The sequence below is a fragment of the Camelina sativa genome, chromosome 12 (assembly GCF_030686135.1).
Source record: "Camelina sativa cultivar CO46 ecotype springtype chromosome 12, ASM3068613v1".
Classification (NCBI taxonomy): domain Eukaryota; kingdom Viridiplantae; phylum Streptophyta; class Magnoliopsida; order Brassicales; family Brassicaceae; genus Camelina; species Camelina sativa.
Genome location: NC_141891.1, coordinates 12,763,387 through 12,789,272, shown reverse-complemented (window position 1 = coordinate 12,789,272; position 25,886 = coordinate 12,763,387). Strand labels below are relative to the sequence as shown.

The 25,886-nt window shown below is 39.7% G+C and overlaps 1 protein-coding gene and 1 pseudogene across 1 annotated transcript; both read right to left on the bottom strand.

Annotated features, from left to right (window-relative positions):
• Positions 1-1,818: 1,818 nt before the first annotated feature.
• Positions 1,819-5,541, bottom strand: LOC147930455 (class V chitinase pseudogene; annotated as a pseudogene).
• A 12,259-nt stretch (positions 5,542-17,800) lies between these two features.
• LOC147930454 (class V chitinase-like) lies at positions 17,801-25,886 on the bottom strand. The gene is made up of 4 exons (XM_087476876.1): positions 25,145-25,886; positions 24,624-25,025; positions 22,213-22,445; positions 17,801-17,896 (listed from the first exon to the last, which is right to left on the bottom strand). The coding sequence occupies exons 1-4, from the start codon at positions 25,815-25,817 to the stop codon at positions 17,801-17,803; spliced, it is 1,404 nt and encodes a 467-aa protein (XP_087333002.1). The 5' UTR covers positions 25,818-25,886.

The window sequence follows — 25,886 nt, the reverse complement described above, 5'->3', positions numbered from 1 at the left end:
TCTTTTTTAATTTTGTTTTTTAATTTTCGGGTTCTCTATTTTACATTTATCGTATGGTTTTGTAACACCCGCGAATCATATTTACGCTTTGAGCATTGATCAACGCCAAGGTCAGGGCATCAATCGACACTATTGTGTGGTTTGCACTCGGGTTGTTTCTAATGTCTCTAGTTCGATGTGGTTTGATGGGGAAAACCAAGAGCTTGCTTATAAATAAGGAAGCTAGACGCCCTAAACTTTGGTTAGCCGTTTTGTCGTTCTAAACACTTGAGAAGAAGAGTTTTCTCTTCAAAAAGTTCTTATTGTGAGCGTTCGTGATGAGTTCTAAGCCGTTTTTTTGGTAGATATGTTTTTTGAGTGAAGATCTGTGGATAAGGACGTGGTGGGGAGCTTTCTGTGGTGTGATTCTTGTCGTTTTCGTTCAGAATCTTCTTGTTTATGAGGTGATTAAAAGATCAAGACTTATCTAAGCGATTAGATGTGTGTTTTGTATGATTTATTGCTTGTGTGCTTGTTTGTGAGTGATTGTGGTGGTGGTTGTGGCATGTTGAGGGCGGTTTTGGGCATCACGGACATTGTGGCGATGGTTGGAGCCGAGAGAAGTCGAGAGGGATTATTGTCGGTGATATTCCGCGCGTCTGCATCGATTGATGTGATACACCCCAGTTTCAGGGACTTTCGGAAAGGTTTAAAAGAATTGATTTGACCATCTAGCAAGAACACAGACGAACACTAAGACAAACAGGATGAACAATATGAACCGCTAACAACCTAGACAAACGATGAACAACACCAAACATGCACCAAAGTAAACCAAAATAGCAAAACGGAACAAACTGGACAAGATAGAAACTTTAAACGAAAAGAGAGAGTTTTAGAACGAAACAACCTGACAGGAGCTTTTAAAGCTCTGATACCAAGCTGATGTGACTGGGAGACGCGGTTACGGTACGGACGGAGGTAGCGACTTTGGACAGAGCTCGGCAGTCAAGACTTTCCTCAGACAAGACTTGAGGGTTCGAATCTAGGGAAGATTCAAACGAGGGAAACGAGAAATGGCGAGATTCCAACGAGCGTTTGTGAATACGGTCAGAGGTTTCTATTGGATCGAGCGAATGCGGTACGGATGGACGATGCGGAAGTGACTCTTGGCGATGCGGTAAAATGCGGTAAGATGCGGTAAGATACGGAAGCGTTTGAGTGTGGTTTGGGAACGATGTGAAGATGGAAACGAAAGAGATGGAACGATGGAAAAGAGGATGGATTGAATGACGACACAAGAGGCTTGCTCTCCTCTTGATACGGTCGCTAACAAACATTGAACCCGGTTCAAGGTTTGCTAAGGTTAGTTCCCTTAGGCAATCCCGGATTGACTAATGAAAGGATGGAGACAAGTTCAAGAATCTCTCTTGAGAAAAGTTTTATTTTCATTCAAGTCTAAGGAGAAATAAAGAGCTAAGAGGAGTTTAAATAGCTAGGGTAAGGAAGGGGCTTAAGGACACGCAGACTTATCTTGGTCCACACATCGTCCTTTGATGTGTTCTGTTTGCAATGAGAACACGTCGCCTCCTTTGACTAACAAGCTTAGCCACAAAAAACTCTTAACGGTCCTAAAGGAATATTCCAAGTTCAATTTAAACCAAAAGATAAGAGGGAAAAGAGATAACTGTCTTTGGCCTTGACGCGAGAAGTGACTTGGCCTTAGACGTTTTGCACCAAACTCAATGCCTCGTTAAAACCTTCTCCGGTAAACCCAATGGGAAAAACCCGGAGTAAGGAAAAAGAGTAAAAATCCGTGCTTAAGTGACTTTGTTGTCTTCACTCTTGGGTAAGAGTGAAGACCAAGCGAACTGAGTCTCCGAGGTCTTCATAGATCGGTGGACGTTGGGTGAATGACCGGACGAACAGGTTGAGCCGTTGCTTGGCCGCCTTTGCTGAACTCCTGGAACATGTCATGGCTCCGGGAAGGATCGATGGTGCTTTGGCGGCATCCGAAGTGGTTGTCTTGGCCACGTCCGATGCCTCTTGGTCAGGCGTCTCGGTCGCGTCCGGCGTGTCTTGGTCGTCTTGGCCGAGCTCCTGTCCTGCGATCACATCAATCTATGTCACCAAAGTGCAATTATCTTTTCGGTTAAGGGTCCTCAGAGAACTCCACATTAATGCGTGCTTGAGTTGGAGAAGTCTTAGGATGTATGATCTTTCGAGAAGTGATTGTCGGAGCTGTGCGAGTGAGTTTAAAACACATGTGGTGATTTGTAGGGACGGTAAACAAGTCTTTAAAGCCTCCCGGACGTAGCAAACTGGCCGTCATATATGGATGGGCCCACTAAGAGCTAGCGGTCGTGGCGTTACATGATGCAACAAGGGTTTTGGTGAAGAAACGAGGAAGCATCGATCGATGCAAGGAGTGCGTCGATCGACACAAGGGTTCAGCGTCGACCATGACGATGAGGGGTTTCAGTCGACACATACGTTCAGAGTAGTCTGGTTTGCTTGCTTTTTGTGAAATGTTTCTGTTTGTCTTTTCGCTTATGTGTATAGTCCAGTAGATGGGAGGATCGCATCACTGAATATTTCTGGTAACTCATGCGTTCCATTCTTTTTGTGGTGCACATAAAGCAAAAATGTGACTGTAAAATCAAGGTGATAAAGAGGAGGATGTTCTAGTGGTTCGTTTGATTGATGTCTGGCTTCTGTTAGGTTGCTAGAGTCGGGTCATTAGAATGTTGTTAGGATGCTGGTTTAATGTTTCATGACATTGTTGGATGATTTATTTATCGGCTTATGTTTGATTGAATAATAGTTAATTCTTTATTAGATTTTTTGTTGGATAATTGCTGGTTTAATGTTGTTGTTATTTCTGCTGTTTGTATTGACTGTTGCTAGAGTGTTTGTGAGTATCACTAGTTAATTATTATATTAAAATAAAGAAAAAAGGTCTGGTCATTAAGTTTTAAGAGGTAGAATGTATTATTTAGAGTTTAGGATTTACAATTTAGTCATTTTGTATCTAGAAAACAAATATTTTTGAAAATGAACATAGAAAAAGATTTATTTTCGAAAATGCCCTTTTTTTTTTAACAAAGCTTTAACTACATGGCTGGCTTTTAAAATTGCTAGAAATAACTTTACATATATATACATTTTCAAGCTCTTAGACAAAATATTATAATTTCAAGTACAATTTTTGTTTGTTTCTTGACTTCATATACATTAGAATTTTTCATTCTATGTTAAAGCTATAGTTTAAGTACATTATAAGCGAGATCATCTAAACATTTACTACTAATGAATCATCAAATCTAATGAGTTTCTAAGAGATGCACAATCTCGATGGATATGATGTTTAGTGTAGAAGAGACAAGAGACACACAAGTTTTAACTAGATTCAGCAAATACTTTGTTGCAAATACTTTTTGAGCACAATTACAGTTAAGATTGTTTTGGTGAAACAATCACTTTATTCTATTAAATCCTCAAAAGAGGGAAGTACACACTAGCTACTTAAAACTCAAATAGTACATGAAAAGTAAATAAATATATAGGTTCAATGAGTTTCCAAAGAGATGCGCAATTTCGATGGATATGATTCAACATTGAAGATGAGCTTCGATAAATCTCTAATCAACTAGTGGTGAAAGACAGTTTGCAAAGTTAACAAGTAAGAAGTTTTGATAAGTTGCTCCAAGGAGGAGGATGAAGGTGAATACAGTTTCCAATTGCAGGAAAGGGTTTGCGATTCTCCAAAGATAATCACGTAAGTTTCGTTCATCGATTACATTAGATTCTTTATAATACAAATTGGAAACATGCATGCATGCATTTTCGAGTTATAATACAAATTGGAAACATGCATGTCATTTCGTTAGATGGATCTCTAATGGAAACGTACATGAATGGTATGAGGTAAGCCCGTCGGTGTTTTGTAATGCATTTTTTCTTAGAAATCAAACCATTATTTTTTATTTGGGTTTACAGTGATTATATAAAAACGCAAGCATTTTTGTTTTTTTTTTAGTTACAGAAAACAACATACAAGCAGACAGACAAGTTTTATTTTATTTTATCTTACAATAACATAAAGCAAACATGTTTTATTCTTCACTCGTCTTTTATTTATTTATTTCTTCATTCACTTATCGTTGTGGGAACTCCTCCGATCCGATATGGTTGTCAATTAACCAGACCATGCTTTCCATGCTGTAAGTTTAAGAGAATATTTTATGAAAGAATATAAATGAAAGAAAAAAAGAAAAGAAGAAGAAAAAAGAGACGAACCTGCGGTGGATAGAACAGTGTTAACGTCAGCTCCAACGTTCCAGGCAAAGTAACCAAGCAGAACGTTCTGCTTAGCGTATGTCACTTTGGCCGTCACACTCTCAGTATCGTCGTACGCAATCCAAATCTTGTTGGCCAAACAATGATTCCCGACAACTGGGGAGTCATACTTATGTGCTGCTTTCTCATCAGTTATGAACTTCTGTATCTTATCATAGTTTATAGAACCATCCTCAGATACGTCCTCATGTTTGGCTACTCCGGAGGCGGCGGCATGATAGCCGTTATCCATATCGTTTTGGAGAGTCCAGGCATAGCCAACGTATGGAAATCCAAAGACTGCTTTATTCTTGGGAAGTCCGTCCTCAACCCACTTTCTAAAACCAGAGTCGCCGCTTCGATCTATATATAAATATATCAGCCAAATTATCAAATTCTATATCAATTAAGCCAAAAAGACTACTCACCTAAACATCTCCTCTTTTATTATCTGAATCGTAGGGAAATTATTATGCTTATACCTTCGTCCAAAGAAAAAGCGTGCAGACCGGCGGGTGGAGCGGTAAAGTGGGGGTACGACAGCAGTGTGTAAAGTTCATAGGCTATAATATTAACCCAATCCAAGTTATCTTTCATCACTTTAACCGGGTAGGTAAAAGTCTTGTAAACCGAGGAGTAGTAAACGGCAGCCGTCAACAGCAAAGTCGGTTTGCTGGTGCGTCTGTGCTCGGCGTCAACCGCATATCGCAATTCTCCAACTAGGGCCCCAAAGTCGGTCATCTCAGTCTCATTGTTCGGGTACTCCCAGGCTAAATCGAGACCATTGAATCCGTTTGATCTAGCGATCGAAATCCAAGAATCAATGAACTTTTTCCGTGACTGCTGTTTACTTGCCATGGACGCAAACGCAGAATTGTTTCCAAGTCTTCCGCCGATCGACAAGAGGGTCTTCACCTGGTCGTTTCGTATCTTGACAGTTTCAGTGAAGGTGGCAAATCTCTGTGCGTGCACTTCGGAGATGAAAGCTTTGTTGGTGTCAGCGTCGAGATCGGCGAAGGCGCAGAAAAGGTGAGTGAAGAGAGCTGAGGGAATCGTTTGGGCCGAGGTTGCGGGATCCTTGTCCTCTCCATCTGGGTACCAGTACGAAGCTTTTACCACGGAGGGGGCTCCCATTTCCTCATTAGTATCAGCCATTTTTTTGGTCTCAAATTAAGTCTTTTAACAAAATGCTTTCTCTAGCTCTGTGTTTCTTTGTTTGTTGTGCCTTTGTAGTGGTGGTGATACAAACTAAGTGGGTGCTTCCCTTCTCTATTTATAGTGATTTTGGAAAGACATATTTTGAAATATTCAAAAGAATAATTCAGACAAATTCAATTATTGATTTCGAAAACAAAAACAAAAAGTCTTTGTTAAATGTTGTGACCATTAATTTACTAAGCTCATTCCAAAGATCCTAATTTTACCATCTTATGCTTTTTTTTTTTGCTTAATTATGTCTGAGATTTATACATATAGTTTTATATTAATAGAGGATATGTATACGGTATACCTCTCCACCATAAACATTAAAAACTAATTAATAGGTCACAAAAGAAAGCCTCCTCCTGTTAATAAATAAACACCTTATATTAACTTATTACGAGTTACTCTTATTTAAATTAGTAATTTCTAATTTAGTTCTATGATATTGTGAAAATCTATATACTATGTAAAACAAATTTATCTATTTTGTAGAATATGATATAAGATTGTATGAAAATAACGTTGGTTGATGCAAGAAATCTTTAAATGCAACACGTCTACTCGATTCTTTGGCAAATTTGGACTTCTCGCAACAATCTTATATTCTTATATTTCAAAACAATAACATTTCGTGGCGAAAGATAATAAGCCAAGCTCTCACTCATGCGAAAGAATGACACGATCAAGATGAATATCTAACTGCAAAAGCGGACTACAGCTGCTACTCACTGGAAGATACCCAGTTGTGGTTGGATGAAGTGCAACTAGTTGGTAACTATGATCGAGAGCGGCCATCAAAAACTGGAGGTGCTATCTTAGGGGCATGTCGACACGCTCAAAGAAAACAAACCGTTGGAGCAAAGGTTATACAAGGGTTTCCTTTGAAGGAGACACCAAAAAAAGTAATGGAACTTATTACTGGTCATAATATTAACTTTGGAGTTTTTAATTGGATAAGAGTGGTTCCTTCATGGCAAGGAAAATTCAGAGAATTCCAATTTGCTTGTAACAAACCTGCATATATGTGTTAAATTTATTTTGAGATTTAGTGTGATTACATTCGCACTATTTAGGTAGTATAAATTTCCAAAAATTATACTAGTAGTATTTATCATTGAATGTGTCAAATACAATAAAAAGTGTGTGATTATGCTTATTGTGAATTAAGCTTATAATATGCTCTAATATAGGTGGGTGGCGGCATGACATACATCTTGTACAGAAAAATAACAATAATAGAAGACTTGATTATAGTCTATATATCTTTATTATTAATATTGAACAGCTGCATAAATGCTCTCTTCTTTCCGATGGATAATCAGTGGAAATTGAGAAGTCTTTTTTTTTGATTTTTTTGATTTTTCAATAATATGTAATAGTATTTTAGATCCAACAAGTCTTTTTTTTTTCCATTCAATGTATTAGTAGCCATCATTACAAAAATTACTAATCTTGCGACTAATTAATTAATAGAGAAAACAAATGTTATATCTATATACTTATGTAAGCAACCCTTTAAACAAATAATCTTACTCCATGTAAAATATTACACATAATGCCACTATACTTTAATACAAAATATAATAACAGAATCTTAATATTAATTTGTTGTAACCTGAAAATGATTATCCAAAAAAATAGTAATTATTAATTTATTCGATTACAAGAAATCATTAATAAAATAATTTCGAAATTATTTAATAAAATAATAATAAAATTATTTCGAAATTATGTAATAAAATAATTAAACAGATTCTATTTATTGTTTCAGAAATCTTAGGAAACAATAACAAACTATTTAAAAAATTATAAAACTTAAATTTATTTATAAAACTAAGATTAAATATTTACATATCTAAATCATTTAATAATAACAAATATATATTAAAATTAGGATACAACATTGTTTATATTTTTAAAATATATTTATATACTTATTTAAGCTATGTTGTTAAAAATTTAACCAGTTCTGATGTGACATATTATGAAAATACTATTATATTTTAATTATTCTAATAACTAACAAAAGAAAAGTTTAGATTTCTTTACAAAATAATAAAACTCTATTTATTGTTTCAAAAATCTTAGGAAATAATAACAAACTATTTAATTAGCTAAAACTTAATTGTTTATACACAATATTCACTATATAAACAATACTAAGTGTATAATATTGATAATATACATAATCTAATTGTAATTTTTACCTATAAAATTAATATACAACATGTTATACCAATAACTTCAATTTGTAAATTTGGTATATTAAGATCTCTAAACACGATCACATCAATTTATAATACCAAATCACGGGTCAATACATGTTTTGTTGGATTTTTTTGGCTTTACCGAATGTATAATTAACGAATTTGATAATGCACCAAACCAAAATAGTAGTACCAACTACGGGTCGAAATCAGAGTATGACCTTAAGTAAATTAAATATATGATTTTATAAAATATATAGAATTAATAATTTTTCTACTATTATTTTGTAACAAACAAATCCAAATTTACATAAATATTTCCTCATGCTGGTAACATTATTCTACAAAATATTAACGTGTATTTATGAATCGGGTAATAAAACGGGTAATGAGATGGGTAACGAGACGCTAAAAAATTAAATTAATATCCGAAACTCGATCATTATTGGAACATTCTAAAAAATGCCCCTTTTTCCATACCTCTTTTTAAAAATACCCATTCATGTTGACCATTTTTAAAACTACCCATCTTTAAATACAAAATGACCAAATTACCATTTTTTGAGTGACAGCATGAATGTACAATCATCAAAATCGAAAATATTTTCCCGCAAAAAAAAAAATTTCCCGCAAAAATTTTTTTTCCCGCCAAAATCGAAAATTTTTCCCATCAAAAATTATTTAATTTTTTCCGCCAAAAAAAAAATTTCTCGCCAAAATCGAAAATTTTTCCCGCCAAAAATGTTGAAATTCATACCTTATATAAACATTGTAAACACTTTTAAAAACTTTTTTAAAACGTTTAAAATGAGTTTAAAAACCTTTTAAAAACCTTGTAAATGCTTTTAAAAGCTTAAAAACCTTTTAAACCCCTTTTAAAAACCTTATAAAAACCTTGTAAATTTTTTTATAAGGTTTTTAAAAACATTGTAAAAGCATTTACAAGGTGTTTAAAAACCTTTTAAAAATCTTTTTAAAAACCATTTGATAATCTTTTAAAAACCTTTTAAAAACCTTGTAAACGCCTTTACAAGGTGTTTAAAAAACCTTTTAAAACTCTTTAAAAATCTTGTAAAAGCCTTTAAAAGGTGTTTATAAGGCTTTTATAAGGTAGAAATCTTATAAAATCTTTTAAAAATCTTGTAAATTTTTTTTGGCGGGAAAAATTTTGGCGGAAAATTTTTTTTCTCAAAACTTTTTATCAATTTTTATTTGACAAATAAATTTTTGGCGGGAAATTTTTTTCAAAATTTTTTTGGCGGGAAAATATGTCGGAAATATTTTTGGCGGGAAAATTTTGTTTTTCTTTTTATTGATTAAAATATTTTTCATATAAGGGTAAAATGGTTATTAAAAATTAAAGGAGGACAAAAATAAAATGCCAAAAAAGAGAGTATTTTTGAAAAAGGGTATACCAAAAAGGGTATTTTTAACAAATCCCCATCATTATTCATGGATAATATAGGTTATTAATTATACTGACCATATGTTATTTTTTATATAATATCTAAAAGCTAAAAGCTTAAAGGGTCAACACTATATATATATATAAGATGCCAAAAATAATTATGATGACTTTTGATGAATTTAATCATTTTTAGAGAAACCTTTAAGTACAAGCATCACTACATTTTGTATGAAATTTTGATTTTTACTAGTTTTGAGATTTAGTGAAAGGACCCAATTTTTTTTAAGAAAATAATAAATGATAATAAATATAAATATAATAATTAAACTACAACTGATAAGTCACATACCCACTAGCCACCTAACCACAATCACAATCAACAGCGGAATAACAAATACCAATATCCAATAATAAACTAATATTATAACATAATCAATATCCAAATACCAAACAGCAAGAATCATAGAACAATCAACCTAGCAATGTTTCTAATGACTCAACTCTAGCAACCTAGCAATGCCAGACAACATCCAATTGAGTCCCTAGAACATCCTCCTCTTCATTGCCTTGATTCCACGATCACACTTTGCCTTTACCTGCACCACAAACACAATTGCAATGCATGAGTATTTTATAAACACTCAGTAAGGAAATCCTCCCATCTATTGGACTATACACACAAGCAGTAGAGACATCTCTAACCATCAACCAACAATCAACAATAGACAAACCAAGACTCTGCATCGACCGACACCAACATGCATCGACCGACACCAGTTGGAGGTTGCGTCGACCGATGCAAGATCTGTATCGACCAATGCAAGTTTAACTTACATCGACCGATGCTCCCATTGCATCGACCGACGCATGCTCCACATAACACGAAAACGTGCCGTCCTCGCATCTGCATCGACCGACGCACAATGTGCATCAACCGATGCAATGCCGAGCATCGTTTTCCTCCGAAGCTTCTTGCCGGATCTTCGTTCCTACAACCACAAAACTCGATCCCAAGCCACAAGAAAGCTTCCTAACGTCCCAAATATCAATCTAACAAGCCTAACAACACATAACAAGCAAATCAGAGAGATCTCTAGCTTAGATAAGCCATGGTCATGCACTTACCTTTGCAAGACGAAACTGAACCTCAAGCAAGCAATAAAACACTCCTAGCAAGCTCCTACAACGTTCTAAATCTCAGATCTCACCAGAAAATGCCACCAATCCACATAAATCAGCAAGAAAACCAAGAGCATTCTTTCTCTCTTTTGTTTTTCTCAAAAACGGCCAAAGTTGACTAATGAGACAAAAGAAACGATTTCAGGGTTTTCTTTTTCCCTTTTGCCCAAAACGCAGCGTTTAACTTAAACTCGTACGCACAAAACTGAACATGCATCAACCAATGCACCTATTGCATCAACCGATGCACCTATTGCATCGACCGTATGCAACCCCTAAACCAGGATTTTGGTTTGCGGATGTTACTATTCTCCCCCACCAATCTAGATTCGTCCTCGAATCTTAAACAACCATCTGCCAAGGACTCCCGTGCAACCATCTCCACGGCCCGCACTCCTCCGACCGATCTACGGAAGGTCACCTCTAGGTGATAGACTCACGCTCCAGGCGTTATTTGCTCTCGACTTTTGGATTTTCCTTTACTCATAGGCCTAAACCTTGAGTTTTTATTGGCTCATCATCAGACCTAAGTTTGCATGCCATAATGTTGGCTCCTCATCGGGCCTAAGCCCGCATGCCATAATATATAAGGAAAATCCAATACTTGTCTCTCGGGTTGCCACCCTACAGCGTGCCTCCGGATCATCATCCGAAGTCGATATACCAACCATACTCCCAAGCCACAAAGTCTCAGAATATGGCAGTACTAGGAGAACCTAAGTCCCCCTAGAGTCGCGAGCAAACAATTCTGAACAAGTCTGAGTCCTATCCCTATCCAGGTTTCCTTCCCGTGGCTCGCGTAAAACATCTCAATGTCCTACCTACCACATATCCCCTCACTGGAATACCTCATGACCACACAAGGATCATATACATGCCACAAGGCCAAACAATCTATCCTAAACAGGACCATCACAAAGACCAAACAATATCTCCTAAACAGGACCGTCACAAAGACCAAATAATCTGTCCTAAACAGGACCATCACAAAGACCAAACAATATGTCCTAACCAGGACCGTTACAAAGACCAAACAATCTGTCCTAAAGAGGACCGTCACAAAGACCATCTGTCCCGAAGGACCATCACAAAGACCATTTGTCTAGAAGGACCGTCACAAAGACCATATGTCCCGAAGGACCGCCTAAACAGGCACTCTGGCTAAACAGTCCGCCACAAAGGCCACACATCTGGCTAAACAGCCCGCCACAAAGGCCACACATCTGGCTAAACAGCCCGCCATAAAGGCCACATATCTGGCTAAACAGCCCGCCACAAAGGCCACACATCTGGCTAAACAGCCCGCCACAAAGAACACACAACTGGCTAAACATCCCGCCACAAAGGCCACACATCTGGCTAAACAGCCTGCCACAAAGGCCACACAATGTCTTAAAAGACTGCCACACACGGCACAATGACTCAAAAGTCCGCCACTAAGGCCACAAAAGCCTCTCAAAGGCTCTCCACCACTAAAATGGACAAATTCTAACTCACATAAAACTTTCCATTTTTAGCACTTCCATTTTTGGAAACTTTCCACATTTAGACACTTCTATTTAAGGAAACTTTCCTTCAAACCACCCCAGTCCCAAGGACTCTCATCAAAGGAATCTTCATCGTTCAAAGTTCCTTTATCCTCCTCCCGAGAACCCTCACTGGTCTCGCCTCCAAAGTCATGTTACGCTGAAGATCTTCAGGAATCTTAGCCAACAACTGATCATCCTCACAGAGACACTTCCGCAACATAGAAATATGAAACACCTTGTGGAACGCACGCATAGCCTCAGGCAACTCCAGCCTATATGCTACCGGTCCCACCTGCTCAATCACTCTGAACGGACCCATAAACCTTGGACTCAACTTAGTCTCTGTCAATGACCTGTTCGGACCCCGCAACATGGCCATCTTGAGGTACACTCTGTCTCCTACCTGAAACTCAAGATCTCTGAGGTCTCCTGAACAAAATCTGCCCCGAACATGCTCCTCTCCCCCACCTGAGTCCAGCATAATGGTGTACGGCATGGTCTCCCATGCAAAGCCTCATAAGGAGTCATCTTAATACTTGCCTGATAGTTGTTGTTGTAAGTAAACTCTACCAGGTTCAGGTGATCTGCCTAATGGACACCCCAATCCAACACACACATCCTCAGCAAATCCTCCAGCGTCTAGATCGTCATCTCTGACTGTCCATCTGTCTGGGGATGATAAGTTGTACACATATGCAGCTTAGTGCCCATCTCTGCCTGAAATGTCTTCCAGAACACCGAAGTGAACTTAGAATCCCTGTCAGACACAATGCTCGCTGGCACCCCATGCAATCTGACTATCTCTCTCACATACTTCTTAGCCAAGACCGCTGCTCCATCAGTCTTCTTAATGGCCAGAAAATGTGCTGACTTAGTCAACCGGTCCACAATGACCCAAATAGCATCAAACGTCCTGGACACTGGCAAACCCACCACGAAGTCCATAGTAATCATATCCCACTTCCATTCAGGAATGGGTAGACTTTTCAGTAACCCGCTAGGAACCTGATGCTCAGCCTTCACTAGCTGACACACATCGCACCTTGCGACCCAACTAGCTACATCCTTCTTCATCCCGACCCAGTGATAGTACCTCTTGAGATCACGGTACATCTTAGTCGCTCATGGATGAATAGAAAACCTGCTCGCATGAGCCTCTCTCAAGATCTCCTGCCTCAACTCCTCATCCTTGGGCACACAAATCCGACCGTGCACCAAGATTGTACCATTATCTGAGACCTGATACTCTGAATCCACATCCTTTGAGGCATTAACCAGCCCCAAATCCTTCTCCTAAGCCAACCGCACCCTACCCAGAAGATCTGCTCTATCAACCGGCTCCAAACCCAACGGTTCCTGTGAAACAGCACACAACCTCAAAGTACTGATCTCTCCTATCAGAGACTCCATCTCCTGCTCCTGAGCCGAAGCTACCCTCTTCCGACTCAGAGCATCTTCAACCGTGTTAGCCTTACCAGGATGATAGGCTATCTCCAAATCATAGTCTGCCACAAGTTCCATCCACCGCCTCTGTCTCAAATTCAGCTCAGGCTGAGTGAATATATACTTCAGACTCTTATGATCTGTAAACACTTGTACCTTTGCACCATAAAGATAAGATCTCCAAATCTTAAGGGCAAAGACTACAACACCCATCTCCAAATCATGAGTAGGATAGTTACCCTCACGCTTCCGCAACTGCCGTGAAGCATAGGCAATCACCTTCCCATGCTGCATCAGCACACACCCCAAACCAACCCTAGATGCATCTGTATAAACCACATAGGGTTCTCCCTGCTCAGGCAAAGTCAACACTAGCGTAGTAGTCAACATCTCCTTAAGGCTTTCAAAGCCCTCCTCACACTCCTGTGACCACACAGACGGGACATCCTTCCCTGTCAACTTAGTCATAGGGCGTGCTCTACTTGCAAAATCCTGCACAAACCTCCTGTAGTAACCTGCCAAACCAAGGAAACTTCTGATCTCTGTGGCATTTTGCGGTCTAGGCCAATCCTTGATAGCCTGAATCTTCTCCGGATCTACAGAAACCCCCTCTGCAGAAACAATGTGACCCAGAAAGCCCATCTCCCGCTGTCAAAAACTGCACTTGCTCAACTTAGCAAACAACTTCTGCTCCCGCAGCTTCTCCAGAACTGCTATCAAATGCACTGCATGTTCTTCAGGACTCTTAGAAAATACCAGGATATCATCGATGAAAATGATGACAGACACGTCCAGAAACTCCTGAAACACGCTGTTCATCAACCTCATAAATGCTGCTGGCGCGTTAGTCAACCCGAACGACATCGCCACAAACTCATAAACCCATCCCTCGTCCTTCTTCTTGACGAACACCGACGCTCCCCACAGTGAAGTGATAAGACAAAAGAGTCCTCTGCTCAACAAATCCTCTATCTGTGTCTTCAGCTTTACTAAACAAATAATCAAGTATGCCGACATCAGCTCACCGCCACCTGAATATCAACCTTCTTGATCGTCCAAGAATCTCTTGTAACTTGGCTCTTAGGAAAACTTTCACAAGATAGCTTATTCCAGAGATGGCTTTTCCACTGGGCAATCATCCTCCACAGAAAATCATCAATACGAGCGTAATAAAACAAACAAGTACCATATGTTCGCATATTTTGATTCTCCGCGTCAGATGCTTTGCAAGCCGCCAACTCAACCCGCTTGGCTTATTTTCCCCCAGCAAGCTTACCAAAACCTTGAACCTTGCAATCCCTGTCCATCACCAATGATCTCCATCCACCACCGTCGCAACGATTAGTTTATCTTGCCATGAAGGCTTCTCGTGAATCTTAAATATCTGGCAACCATGCCCTTGCCGGCTCATACCTACTGCAGCTCTCCTTCCCGGGACTCCAGCACCACCGGCCACGCGATCCTGGCGCATCAGCCACACATTCATGACCGCACCGGTCATAAAATCCTGGCCCACCGGCCAACACACTAAAATCCAAAATTAAACCACCATCAATTCTCGAGGTCTACATCCCGTCATTATGTTTATACTCAAGTCCTAGGCATTGCTTGCTCCCAACTTCTCCACCCTTAGGTCACAACCTTCGAGCCATACCGATCTCACTCTTAGACCACCGTCTTCGAGTTATACCGTCTCACTCTTGGACCATAATCCTCGAGATCTTGGTATCAGGAGAACTACTCATCCCCTCAGGGGAAACATCTTTCCCTCTGCCACTCTTGGAGCCCACAGCCCCGCGAGCTATCGGTATTCAGGAGAATCACCATCCCCACAGGGGAAGCAATCCTTAATGACTATAAACATCTCCCGACCAACAGTGTAGTGAACCTCACTAAGGGTAGAAATCCCAAAATAAAAATTCGAGGAAATGGCCCGGAAAAGACTTAAGAAGGAAGAGGAACTAAAACAAAGAAGGACGAGCCTAGACTGAAGTGACCGGAGGTGCGATCGAGACCTTAAGACCGATCGAAAATTATCAGTTTTTGCGGAAATGGCATCCGCGGAAGAAACGGTTAAGTACCAAGAAAGATGTCCGGGTGATGTTCGAGAGAAGGCCGAGATGTCTGAAAGATGTCCGAGTGATGTCCAAGAAAAGATCGTGATGTCCGAGAAAAGATCGAGATGTCCGGGAGATGATCGAGGAAACCAAGAAAAGTCCAGACGAGACCGAGGAAAATTGTCCGGGAGTTACCAGGAAGGCCGATAGTGATCGAGGAGCCGAGACGATTATCCGACAGTTGCCGAGAGAATTGACAATGTCCAAGAGACCGATAAATTATCCAGATTTGGTCGAGAGAATCGATAGCGTCCGAGGGACCGAGAGAATTGTCCGGAATTTGCCGAGAGGACCGAGACATCTGAGAGATGTCCGAAGAGGTCCGAGAGCTGCCGAGAATGACCGAGAGGCGTGTCCGAGCGGTACCGAGAAATGCCGAGACTGACCGAGAGTCATGTCCGAGCGAGACCGAGAAATCCGAGAATTGTCGAGAGCGCTGGACGAAGAGGACGGGTTTTGCCGAGAAACGTCGAGAAATGACCAACGACCGGCCGACCCGACAAGATTCCAAAAATTGCGGAATTTGTTTTCTCAAGAATCAACCAATGGGAAAACATGCAAGGCATGCAGAAAGAAGATGGGGTGCAAATGAAAATTGTTGCTTATGGATTGGGGAGTGAAGGAGACGCGCCACATGCAAAGAAAACGTTGCCATTTGTCGCGAGCGTGAAATGCACGCTCTACATGCAAAAGGAGAGATGCCATTTGTCGAGTTCCACTAAGGGAAGAGGAGGAGGATGTCGAGCCTATAAATAGAGATCTTGGGAGATCATTTTGCTCATTTCCTCAAAATTCTCTCAAAAGCTTAATTTTCTCTCAAATCCGAGAGAGAGAGAGAGAGACGAGATTGAGAGATTGCCGAGAGAGATTGCTGAGAGGGATTGCCGAGAGAGACGAGAAAGATCATCGAGAGGGAGATCGAAGCGAAGTGCTGCTTGCGTCGAGAGGAGACGGAGTTTTCGGTAAAGTTGATCGAAGGCGAGACGCTGTCCACTTCGAGACTGAGCCGAGAGCAAGATGCTGTCTGCGTCGAGAAAAGACCGAGAGAGTACCGATTGTTGCATCGAGTGTAAGCCAAGAAAAGACGGTTGTAGCGGACGAAGCGAGAGGCTACTGTCGCGAAGAGAAGGAGTGTCTGATCCGCGGTGCCGTGAAGTGCAATCATCACCGATCACGTAAAGGTGAGTTCTGCGGTAATTGTGTGTTGCATGTAGACTAGATTCTCGGTAGAATCAGTTAAATTGTTGCATGCATAAATTTGGTAGGATTCATGCTAAATTCATGTTAAAGATTACATCAAATTTGAGCTAGGAATCACCATGCAAGATCGCGAATGAATTGGGATGCATTTAAGTAATTTGGACTTACTTAAAATTTGGACAAAGGATATTACATGCAAGATGAGAATTGAAGTGGTTAGCAATTTTATTTGCTTAAAACCGGTTGCATGCATAATTAAAACTTGGTGAAGTTTATTTGCAATTTTATTGCATAAAAACGATTGAGGTTAGCACGCATGCATAAGTTGGACTTGAGGGATTTAAATGGGTTAAATTGAATAAAATTGGCTTGCATGCTTAATTGGATTAAGAAGGATTTAGACGGTTAAATCAAACGGTTGCATGCATATTAGAACTTGTTGCATTGTATTGCTTAAGTTGCTTAAATTGGTTGCATGCATGTGGAACAATCTTAAGTTGCTTGAAATATATTTCTTGCTTCTTGTTGATTATAGCTTGTGTTATTCTTGATTGATTTCTTGCTATGTGCTTGACTTATCAATGCTTGAATTGGTGTTGTGTGTTTTATTTTAGCTTAGCCTCTTGAAATTTGTTCTCGAGTCTAGCTAGAATAGTGAGTCGATTTTTCTGTTCCAAAAGCGGTTGTCACGCGTGAGTTCTCGACGACCACTCACGCGGGGACACTGTCACGGCTAGCTAGCTAGCTAGTGAGTCATAGAACGGTTCGGGGGCGTTACAAACAGTACCTCCTGTGATCCGAGTATAACTTTGCAATGTTACACCTGCCCACTCAACTTCTAATATCCCACTGGATTAACCACCAAACAGAGAAATATCTGCTCCAACTGCATATGTCCACCTATCCGCCTCTCTAGGCCCGATACCACTTGTGAATAATCTCATACCGGTCATCTACAACTGCTCCATCCTCCTAACATAAGATGGAAACTCTTCAACATTCGCAGCCCTTGGCTGCACCCCACCACATGCGGTACAACTGGAGCCTGCACTGGTACCCCTCTCGGTAACCGCTCCAACAGCATGCCAACAGATCTGCCAAGCAATCATCTTGACCGTAGGCTCCACCTGCTGCAACCCCACACCTGTTTTCCCAGCATCCCCGGCATTCTCACCGGCTAACCCTCTCTGGTCCCTCCTACGCTTGCGACCCTCTAACGTACCTCCTCGTTGAACTCTGAACTACACACTCGCTACCCTCGGGACCTGCCCGACCATGACCACGACCACGTCCCTGTCCACGATCAACAACTCAAACACCTTTAACCACTGAACTTCCAAGAACAGAGGCTAGCAAGCAATCTTAACATAACACAAAAATACAAAAACACAAACTCACCGTGGAATCACACTGTAGGCTTGAAGAGGATGTTCTAGGACTCCATGCCACACACAATTGACTAACTCACATAATAAACCAAAGCATGCAAATCCCAAACATCTACAGCACAAAGCCTAGTGAACCCAAACCTAGAACCGTAAGGGCTCTGATACCAAACTGAAAGGACCCAACCATTTTTAAAAAAAATAATAAATATAAATATAATAATTAAACTACAACTAGTGGTCTCATACCCACTAGCCACCTAACCACAATCACAATCAACAGCGGAATAACAAATACCAATATCCAATAATAATCCAATAATAAACTAATATTATAACATAATCAATATCCAAATACCAAACAACAAGAATCATAGAACCAGCAACCTAGCAATGTTTCTAATGACTCAACTCTAGCAACCTAGCAATGCCAGACAACATCCAATTGAGTCCCTAGAACATCCTCCTCTTCATTGCCTTGATTCCATGATCTCACTTTGCCTTTACCTGCACCACAAACACAAATTGCAATGCATGAGTATTTTATAAACACTCAGTAAGGATATAATCCCATCTACTGGGCTATACACACAAGCAGTAGAGACATCTCTAACCATCAACCAACAATCAACAATCAACAATAGACAAACTAGGACTCTGCATCGACAGACACCAATATGCATCGACCGACACCAGTTGGAGGTTGTGTCGAGCGACGCAAGATCTGCATCGACCGATGCAAGGTTAACTTGCATCGACCAATGCTCCCATTGCATCAACCGATGCATGCTCGACATAACACAAAAACCCTAGAGTTTCTGCGCCGTCCTCGCATCTGCATCGACCGACGCACAATGTGCGTTGACCGATGCAATGTCGAGCATCGTTTTCCTCCGAAGCTTCTCGTCGGATCTTCGTTCCTACAACCACAAAACTCGATCTCAAGCCACAAGAAAGCTTCCTAACGTCCCAAATATCAATCGAACAAGCCTAACAACACATAACAAGCAAATCAGAGAGATCTCTAGCTTAGATAAGCCATGGTCATGCAATTACCTTTGCCAAGACGAAACTGAACCTCAAGCAAGCAATAAAACACTCCTAGCAAGCTCCTACAGTGGCGGATCCAGCAAATCTTTTGAGGGGGTGCAAAAAAAAACCCAAAATTGTCTAGTTGGGGATTTGAACCGTTTATCTCAAATATTATGGGGTGCATCATTGACCACTAGGCTACCTTATATCACTAATTAGTATGCATAAACTAAACATTTTATACTTTTATGTGGTGCACTTTCACCCCCTCTAATGAACGTGAGTCCGCCCCTGAGCTCCTACAACGTTCTAAGCCTCAGATCTCACCAGAAAACGCCACCAATCCACAGAAATCACCAAGAACACCAAGAACACTCTTTCTCTCTTTTGTTTCTCTCAAAAACGGCCAAAGTCGACTAATGAGACAAAAGAAACGATTTCAGGATTTTCCTTTTCCCTTTTACCCAAAACGCAGCATTTAACTTAAACTCATCCGCACAAAACTGAACATGCATCGACCGATGCAATTCCCAATCCGGTATTTTGGTTCGCGGATGTTACATTTAGTGTCATAATTATTATTGTGAATGTTTACAAATGTGCTAATAAAGTAGTACAACTGATATATATCTCCCAAAAAAAAGTCTGTATAGTATTTATGTAATCGTTATTGTGTAAATTGACAACTGAGTGATTGATTCATCTTCTTTTTCTTGGTAATATATATGATCGTATTATATTATAAAATTAGAAAATTATACTAGTAGTATTTAACATTGTCTGTGTTAAATACAGTAAAACGTGTGTGATTATGCTTATTGTAAATTAAGTTTATATTATGCTCGATATGTGGGTGGCCGCATGACATATATATCATGTACATAAAAATAATAATTAAAAAGACTTGATTATAGTCTATATATCTTAATTATTATCATCTCGTCATCAGATATAAATAAGTTTATTATTATTAGTATAGTTGTAAAGTCTGTTATTAATCAAGAATTTAAAATTAAAAAAAGACTTAATTATAGTCTATATTTTGATCAAGTTTACTTGTGGAACAATTTAGTTCACATGCATTACAATGAAATTGTGACTAGATTGGACTCTAGATATTTTATGATTCATAAATATAAAAATACTACTGGTCATTTTAGTAATACGATATTATTTTGTTTGTTTATAAACTTAAGGTATTTTTCATTGAATTATTATTTTTTTTAAGAATTTATTAGAACTGTCCTAATTGAGATATTACTTTTCTTAAACTATTGTTTTTTGGGCAATTTATTTTTTTGCCCAGACAATTATAATATGTTAAATTAACAATTAGAGTTTTCTTTTTTAATTTTGTTTTTTAATTTTCGGGTTCTCTATTTTACATTTATCGTATGGTTTTGTAACACCCGCGAATCATATTTACGCTTTGAGCATTGATCAACGCCAAGGTCAGGGCATCAATCGACACTATTGTGTGGTTTGCACTCGGGTTGTTTCCAATGTCTCTAGTTCGATGTGGTTTGATGGGGAAAACCAAGAGCTTGCTTATAAATAAGGAAGCTAGACGCCCTAAACTTTGGTTAGCCGTTTTGTCGTTCTAAACACTTGAGAAGAAGAGTTTTCTCTTCAAAAAGTTCTTATTGTGAGCGTTCGTGATGAGTTCTAAGCCGTTTTTTTGGTAGATATGTTTTTTGAGTGAAGATCTGTGGATAAGGACGTGGTGGGGAGCTTTCTGTGGTGTGATTCTTGTCGTTTTCGTTCAGAATCTTCTTGTTTATGAGGTGATTAAAAGATCAAGACTTATCTAAGCGATTAGATGTGTGTTTTGTATGATTTATTGCTTGTGTGCTTGTTTGTGAGTGATTGTGGTGGTGGTTGTGGCATGTTGAGGGCGGTTTTGGGCATCACGGACATTGTGGCGATGGTTGGAGCCGAGAGAAGTCGAGAGGGATTATTGTCGGTGATATTCCGCGCGTCTGCATCGATTGATGTGATACACCCCAGTTTCAGGGACTTTCGGAAAGGTTTAAAAGAATTGATTTGACCATCTAGCAAGAACACAGACGAACACTAAGACAAACAGGATGAACAATATGAACCGCTAACAACCTAGACAAACGATGAACAACACCAAACATGCACCAAAGTAAACCAAAATAGCAAAACGGAACAAACTGGACAAGATAGAAACTTTAAACGAAAAGAGAGAGTTTTAGAACGAAACAACCTGACAGGAGCTTTTAAAGCTCTGATACCAAGCTGATGTGACTGGGAGACGCGGTTACGGTACGGACGGAGGTAGCGACTTCGGACAGAGCTCGGCAGTCAAGACTTTCCTCAGACAAGACTTGAGGGTTCGAATCTAGGGAAGATTCAAACGAGGGAAACGAGAAATGGCGAGATTCCAACGAGCGTTTGTGAATACGGTCAGAGGTTTCTATTGGATCAAGCGGATGCGGTACGGATGGACGATGCGGAAGTGACTCTTGGCGATGCGGTAAAATGCGGTAAGATGCGGTAAGATACGGAAGCGTTTGAGTGTGGTTTGGGAACGATGTGAAGATGGAAACGAAAGAGATGGAACGATGGAAAAGAGGATGGATTGAATGACGACACAAGAGGCTTGCTCTCCTCTTGATACGGTCGCTAACAAACATTGAACCCGGTTCAAGGTTTGCTAAGGTTAGTTCCCTTAGGCAATCCCGGATTGACTAATGAAAGGATGGAGACAAGTTCAAGAATCTCTCTTGAGAAAAGTTTTATTTTCATTCAAGTCTAAGGAGAAATAAAGAGCTAAGAGGAGTTTAAATAGCTAGGGTAAGGAAGGGGCTTAAGGACACGCAGACTTATCTTGGTCCACACATCGTCCTTTGATGTGTTCTGTTTGCAATGAGAACACGTCGCCTCCTTTGACTAACAAGCTTAGCCACAAAAAACTCTTAACGGTCCTAAAGGAATATTCCAAGTTCAATTTAAACCAAAAGATAAGAGGGAAAAGAGATAACTGTCTTTGGCCTTGACGCGGGAAGTGACTTGGCCTTAGACGTTTTGCACCAAACTCAATGCCTCGTTAAAACCTTCTCCGGTAAACCCAATGGGAAAAACCCGGAGTAAGGAAAAAGAGTAAAAATCCGTGCTTAAGTGACTTTGTTGTCTTCACTCTTGGGTAAGAGTGAAGACCAAGCGAACTGAGTCTCCGAGGTCTTCATAGATCGGTGGACGTTGGGTGAATGACCGGACGAACAGGTTGAGCCGTTGCTTGGCCGCCTTTGCTGAACTCCTGGAACATATCATGGCTCCGGGAAGGATCGATGGTGCTTTGGCGGCGTCCGAAGTGGTTGTCTTGGCCGCGTCCGATGCCTCTTGGTCAGGCGTCTCGGTCGCGTCCGGCGTGTCTTGGTCGTCTTGGCCGAGCTCCTGTCCTGCGATCACATCAATCTATGTCACCAAAGTGCAATTATCTTTTCGGTTAAGGGTCCTCAGAGAACTCCACATTAATGCGTGCTTGAGTTGGAGAAGTCTTAGGATGTATGATCTTTCGAGAAGTGATTGTCGGAGCTGTGCGAGTGAGTTTAAAACACATGTGGTGATTTGTAGGGACGGTAATCAAGTCTTTAAAGCCTCCCGGACGTAGCAAACTGGCCGTCATATATGGATGGGCCCACTAAGAGCTAGCGGTCGTGGCGTTACATGATGCAACAAGGGTTTTGGTGAAGACACGAGGAAGCATCGATCGATGCAAGGAGTGCGTCGATCGACACAAGGGTTCAGCGTCGACCATGACGATGAGGGGTTTCAGTCGACACATACGTTCAGAGTAGTCTGGTTTGCTTGCTTTTTGTGAAATGTTTCTGTTTGTCTTTTCGCTTATGTGTATAGTCCAGTAGATGGGAGGATCGCATCACTGAATATTTCTGGTAACTCATGCGTTCCATTCTTTTTGTGGTGCACATAAAGCAAAAATGTGACTGTAAAATCAAGGTGATAAAGAGGAGGATGTTCTAGTGGTTCGTTTGATTGATGTCTGGCTTCTGTTAGGTTGCTAGAGTCGGGTCATTAGAATGTTGTTAGGATGCTGGTTTAATGTTTCATGACATTGTTGGATGATTTATTTATCGGCTTATGTTTGATTGAATAATAGTTAATTCTTTATTAGATTTTTTGTTGGATAATTGCTGGTTTAATGTTGTTGTTATTTCTGCTGTTTGTATTGACTGTTGCTAGAGTGTTTGTGAGTATCACTAGTTAATTATTATATTAAAATAAAGAAAAAAGGTCTGGTCATTAAGTTTTAAGAGGTAGAATGTATTATTTAGAGTTTAGGATTTACAATTTAGTCATTTTGTATCTAGAAAACAAATATTTTTGAAAATGAACATAGAAAAAGATTTATTTTCGAAAATGCCCTTTTTTTTTTAACAAAGCTTTAACTACATGGCTGGCTTTTAAAATTGCTAGAAATAACTTTACATATATATATATTTTCAAGCTCTTAGACAAAATATTATAATTTCAAGTACAATTTTTGTTTGTTTCTTGACTTCATATACATTAGAATTTTTCATTCTATGTTAAAGCTATAGTTTAAGTACATTATAAGCGAGATCATCTAAACATTTACTACTAATGAATCATCAAAGAGATGCACAATCTCGATGGATATGATGTTTAGTGTAGAAGAGACAAGAGACACACAAGTTTTAACTAGATTCAGCAAATACTTTGTTGCAAATACTTTTTGAGCACAATTACAGTTAAGATTGTTTTGGTGAAACAATCACTTTATTCTATTAAATCCTCAAAAGAGGGAAGTACACACTAGCTACTTAAAACTCAAATAGTACATGAAAAGTAAATAAATATATAGGTTCAATGAGTTTCCAAAGAGATGCGCAATTTCGATGGATATGATTCAACATTGAAGATGAGCTTCGATAAATCTCTAATCAACTAGTGGTGAAAGACAGTTTGCAAAGTTAACAAGTAAGAAGTTTTGATAAGTTGCTCCAAGGAGGAGGATGAAGGTGAATACAGTTTCCAATTGCAGGAAAGGGTTTGCGATTCTCCAAAGATAATCACGTAAGTTTCGTTCATCGATTACATTAGATTCTTTATAATACAAATTGGAAACATGCATGCATGCATTTTCGAGTTATAATACAAATTGGAAACATGCATGTCATTTCGTTAGATGGATCTCTAATGGAAACGTACATGAATGGTATGAGGTAAGCCCGTCGGTGTTTTGTAATGCATTTTTTCTTAGAAATCAAACCATTATTTTTTATTTGGGTTTACAGTGATTATATAAAAACGCAAGCATTTTTGTTTTTTTTTTAGTTACAGAAAACAACATACAAGCAGACAGACAAGTTTTATTTTATTTTATCTTACAATAACATAAAGCAAACATGTTTTATTCTTCACTCGTCTTTTATTTATTTATTTCTTCATTCACTTATCGTTGTGGGAACTCCTCCGATCCGATATGGTTGTCAATTAACCAGACCATGCTTTCCATGCTGTAAGTTTAAGAGAATATTTTATGAAAGAATATAAATGAAAGAAAAAAAGAAAAGAAGAAGAAAAAAGAGACGAACCTGCGGTGGATAGAACAGTGTTAACGTCAGCTCCAACGTTCCAGGCAAAGTAACCAAGCAGAACGTTCTGCTTAGCGTATGTCACTTTGGCCGTCACACTCTCAGTATCGTCGTACGCAATCCAAATCTTGTTGGCCAAACAATGATTCCCGACAACTGGGGAGTCATACTTATGTGCTGCTTTCTCATCAGTTATGAACTTCTGTATCTTATCATAGTTTATAGAACCATCCTCAGATACGTCCTCATGTTTGGCTACTCCGGAGGCGGCGGCATGATAGCCGTTATCCATATCGTTTTGGAGAGTCCAGGCATAGCCAACGTATGGAAATCCAAAGACTGCTTTATTCTTGGGAAGTCCGTCCTCAACCCACTTTCTAAAACCAGAGTCGCCGCTTCGATCTATATATAAATATATCAGCCAAATTATCAAATTCTATATCAATTAAGCCAAAAAGACTACTCACCTAAACATCTCCTCTTTTATTATCTGAATCGTAGGGAAATTATTATGCTTATACCTTCGTCCAAAGAAAAAGCGTGCAGACCGGCGGGTGGAGCGGTAAAGTGGGGGTACGACAGCGGTGTGTAAAGTTCATAGGCTATAATATTAACCCAATCCAAGTTATCTTTCATCACTTTAACCGGGTAGGTAAAAGTCTTGTAAACCGAGGAGTAGTAAACGGCAGCCGTCAACAGCAAAGTCGGTTTGCTGGTGCGTCTGTGCTCGGCGTCAACCGCATATCGCAATTCTCCAACTAGGGCCCCAAAGTCGGTCATCTCAGTCTCATTGTTCGGGTACTCCCAGGCTAAATCGAGACCATTGAATCCGTTTGATCTAGCGATCGAAATCCAAGAATCAATGAACTTTTTCCGTGACTGCTGTTTACTTGCCATGGACGCAAACGCAGAATTGTTTCCAAGTCTTCCGCCGATCGACAAGAGGGTCTTCACCTGGTCGTTTCGTATCTTGACAGTTTCAGTGAAGGTGGCAAATCTCTGTGCGTGCACTTCGGAGATGAAAGCTTTGTTGGTGTCAGCGTCGAGATCGGCGAAGGCGCAGAAAAGGTGAGTGAAGAGAGCTGAGGGAATCGTTTGGGCCGAGGTTGCGGGATCCTTGTCCTCTCCATCTGGGTACCAGTACGAAGCTTTTACCACGGAGGGGGCTCCCATTTCCTCATTAGTATCAGCCATTTTTTTGGTCTCAAATTAAGTCTTTTAACAAAATGCTTTCTCTAGCTCTGTGTTTCTTTGTTTGTTGTG

Coding starts and splice junctions, on each gene's coding strand:
- LOC147930454 (XM_087476876.1), bottom strand. CDS start 25,817: ATGGCTGATACTAATGAGGAAATGGGAGCCCCCTCCGTGGTAAAAGCT. Junction 25,026..25,144: donor CGCTTTTTCTTTGGACGAAG/GTATAAGCATAA, acceptor ATTTATATATAG/ATCGAAGCGGCGACTCTGGT. Junction 22,446..24,623: donor CACTGTTCTATCCACCGCAG/GTTCGTCTCTTT, acceptor ATGTGATCGCAG/GACAGGAGCTCGGCCAAGAC.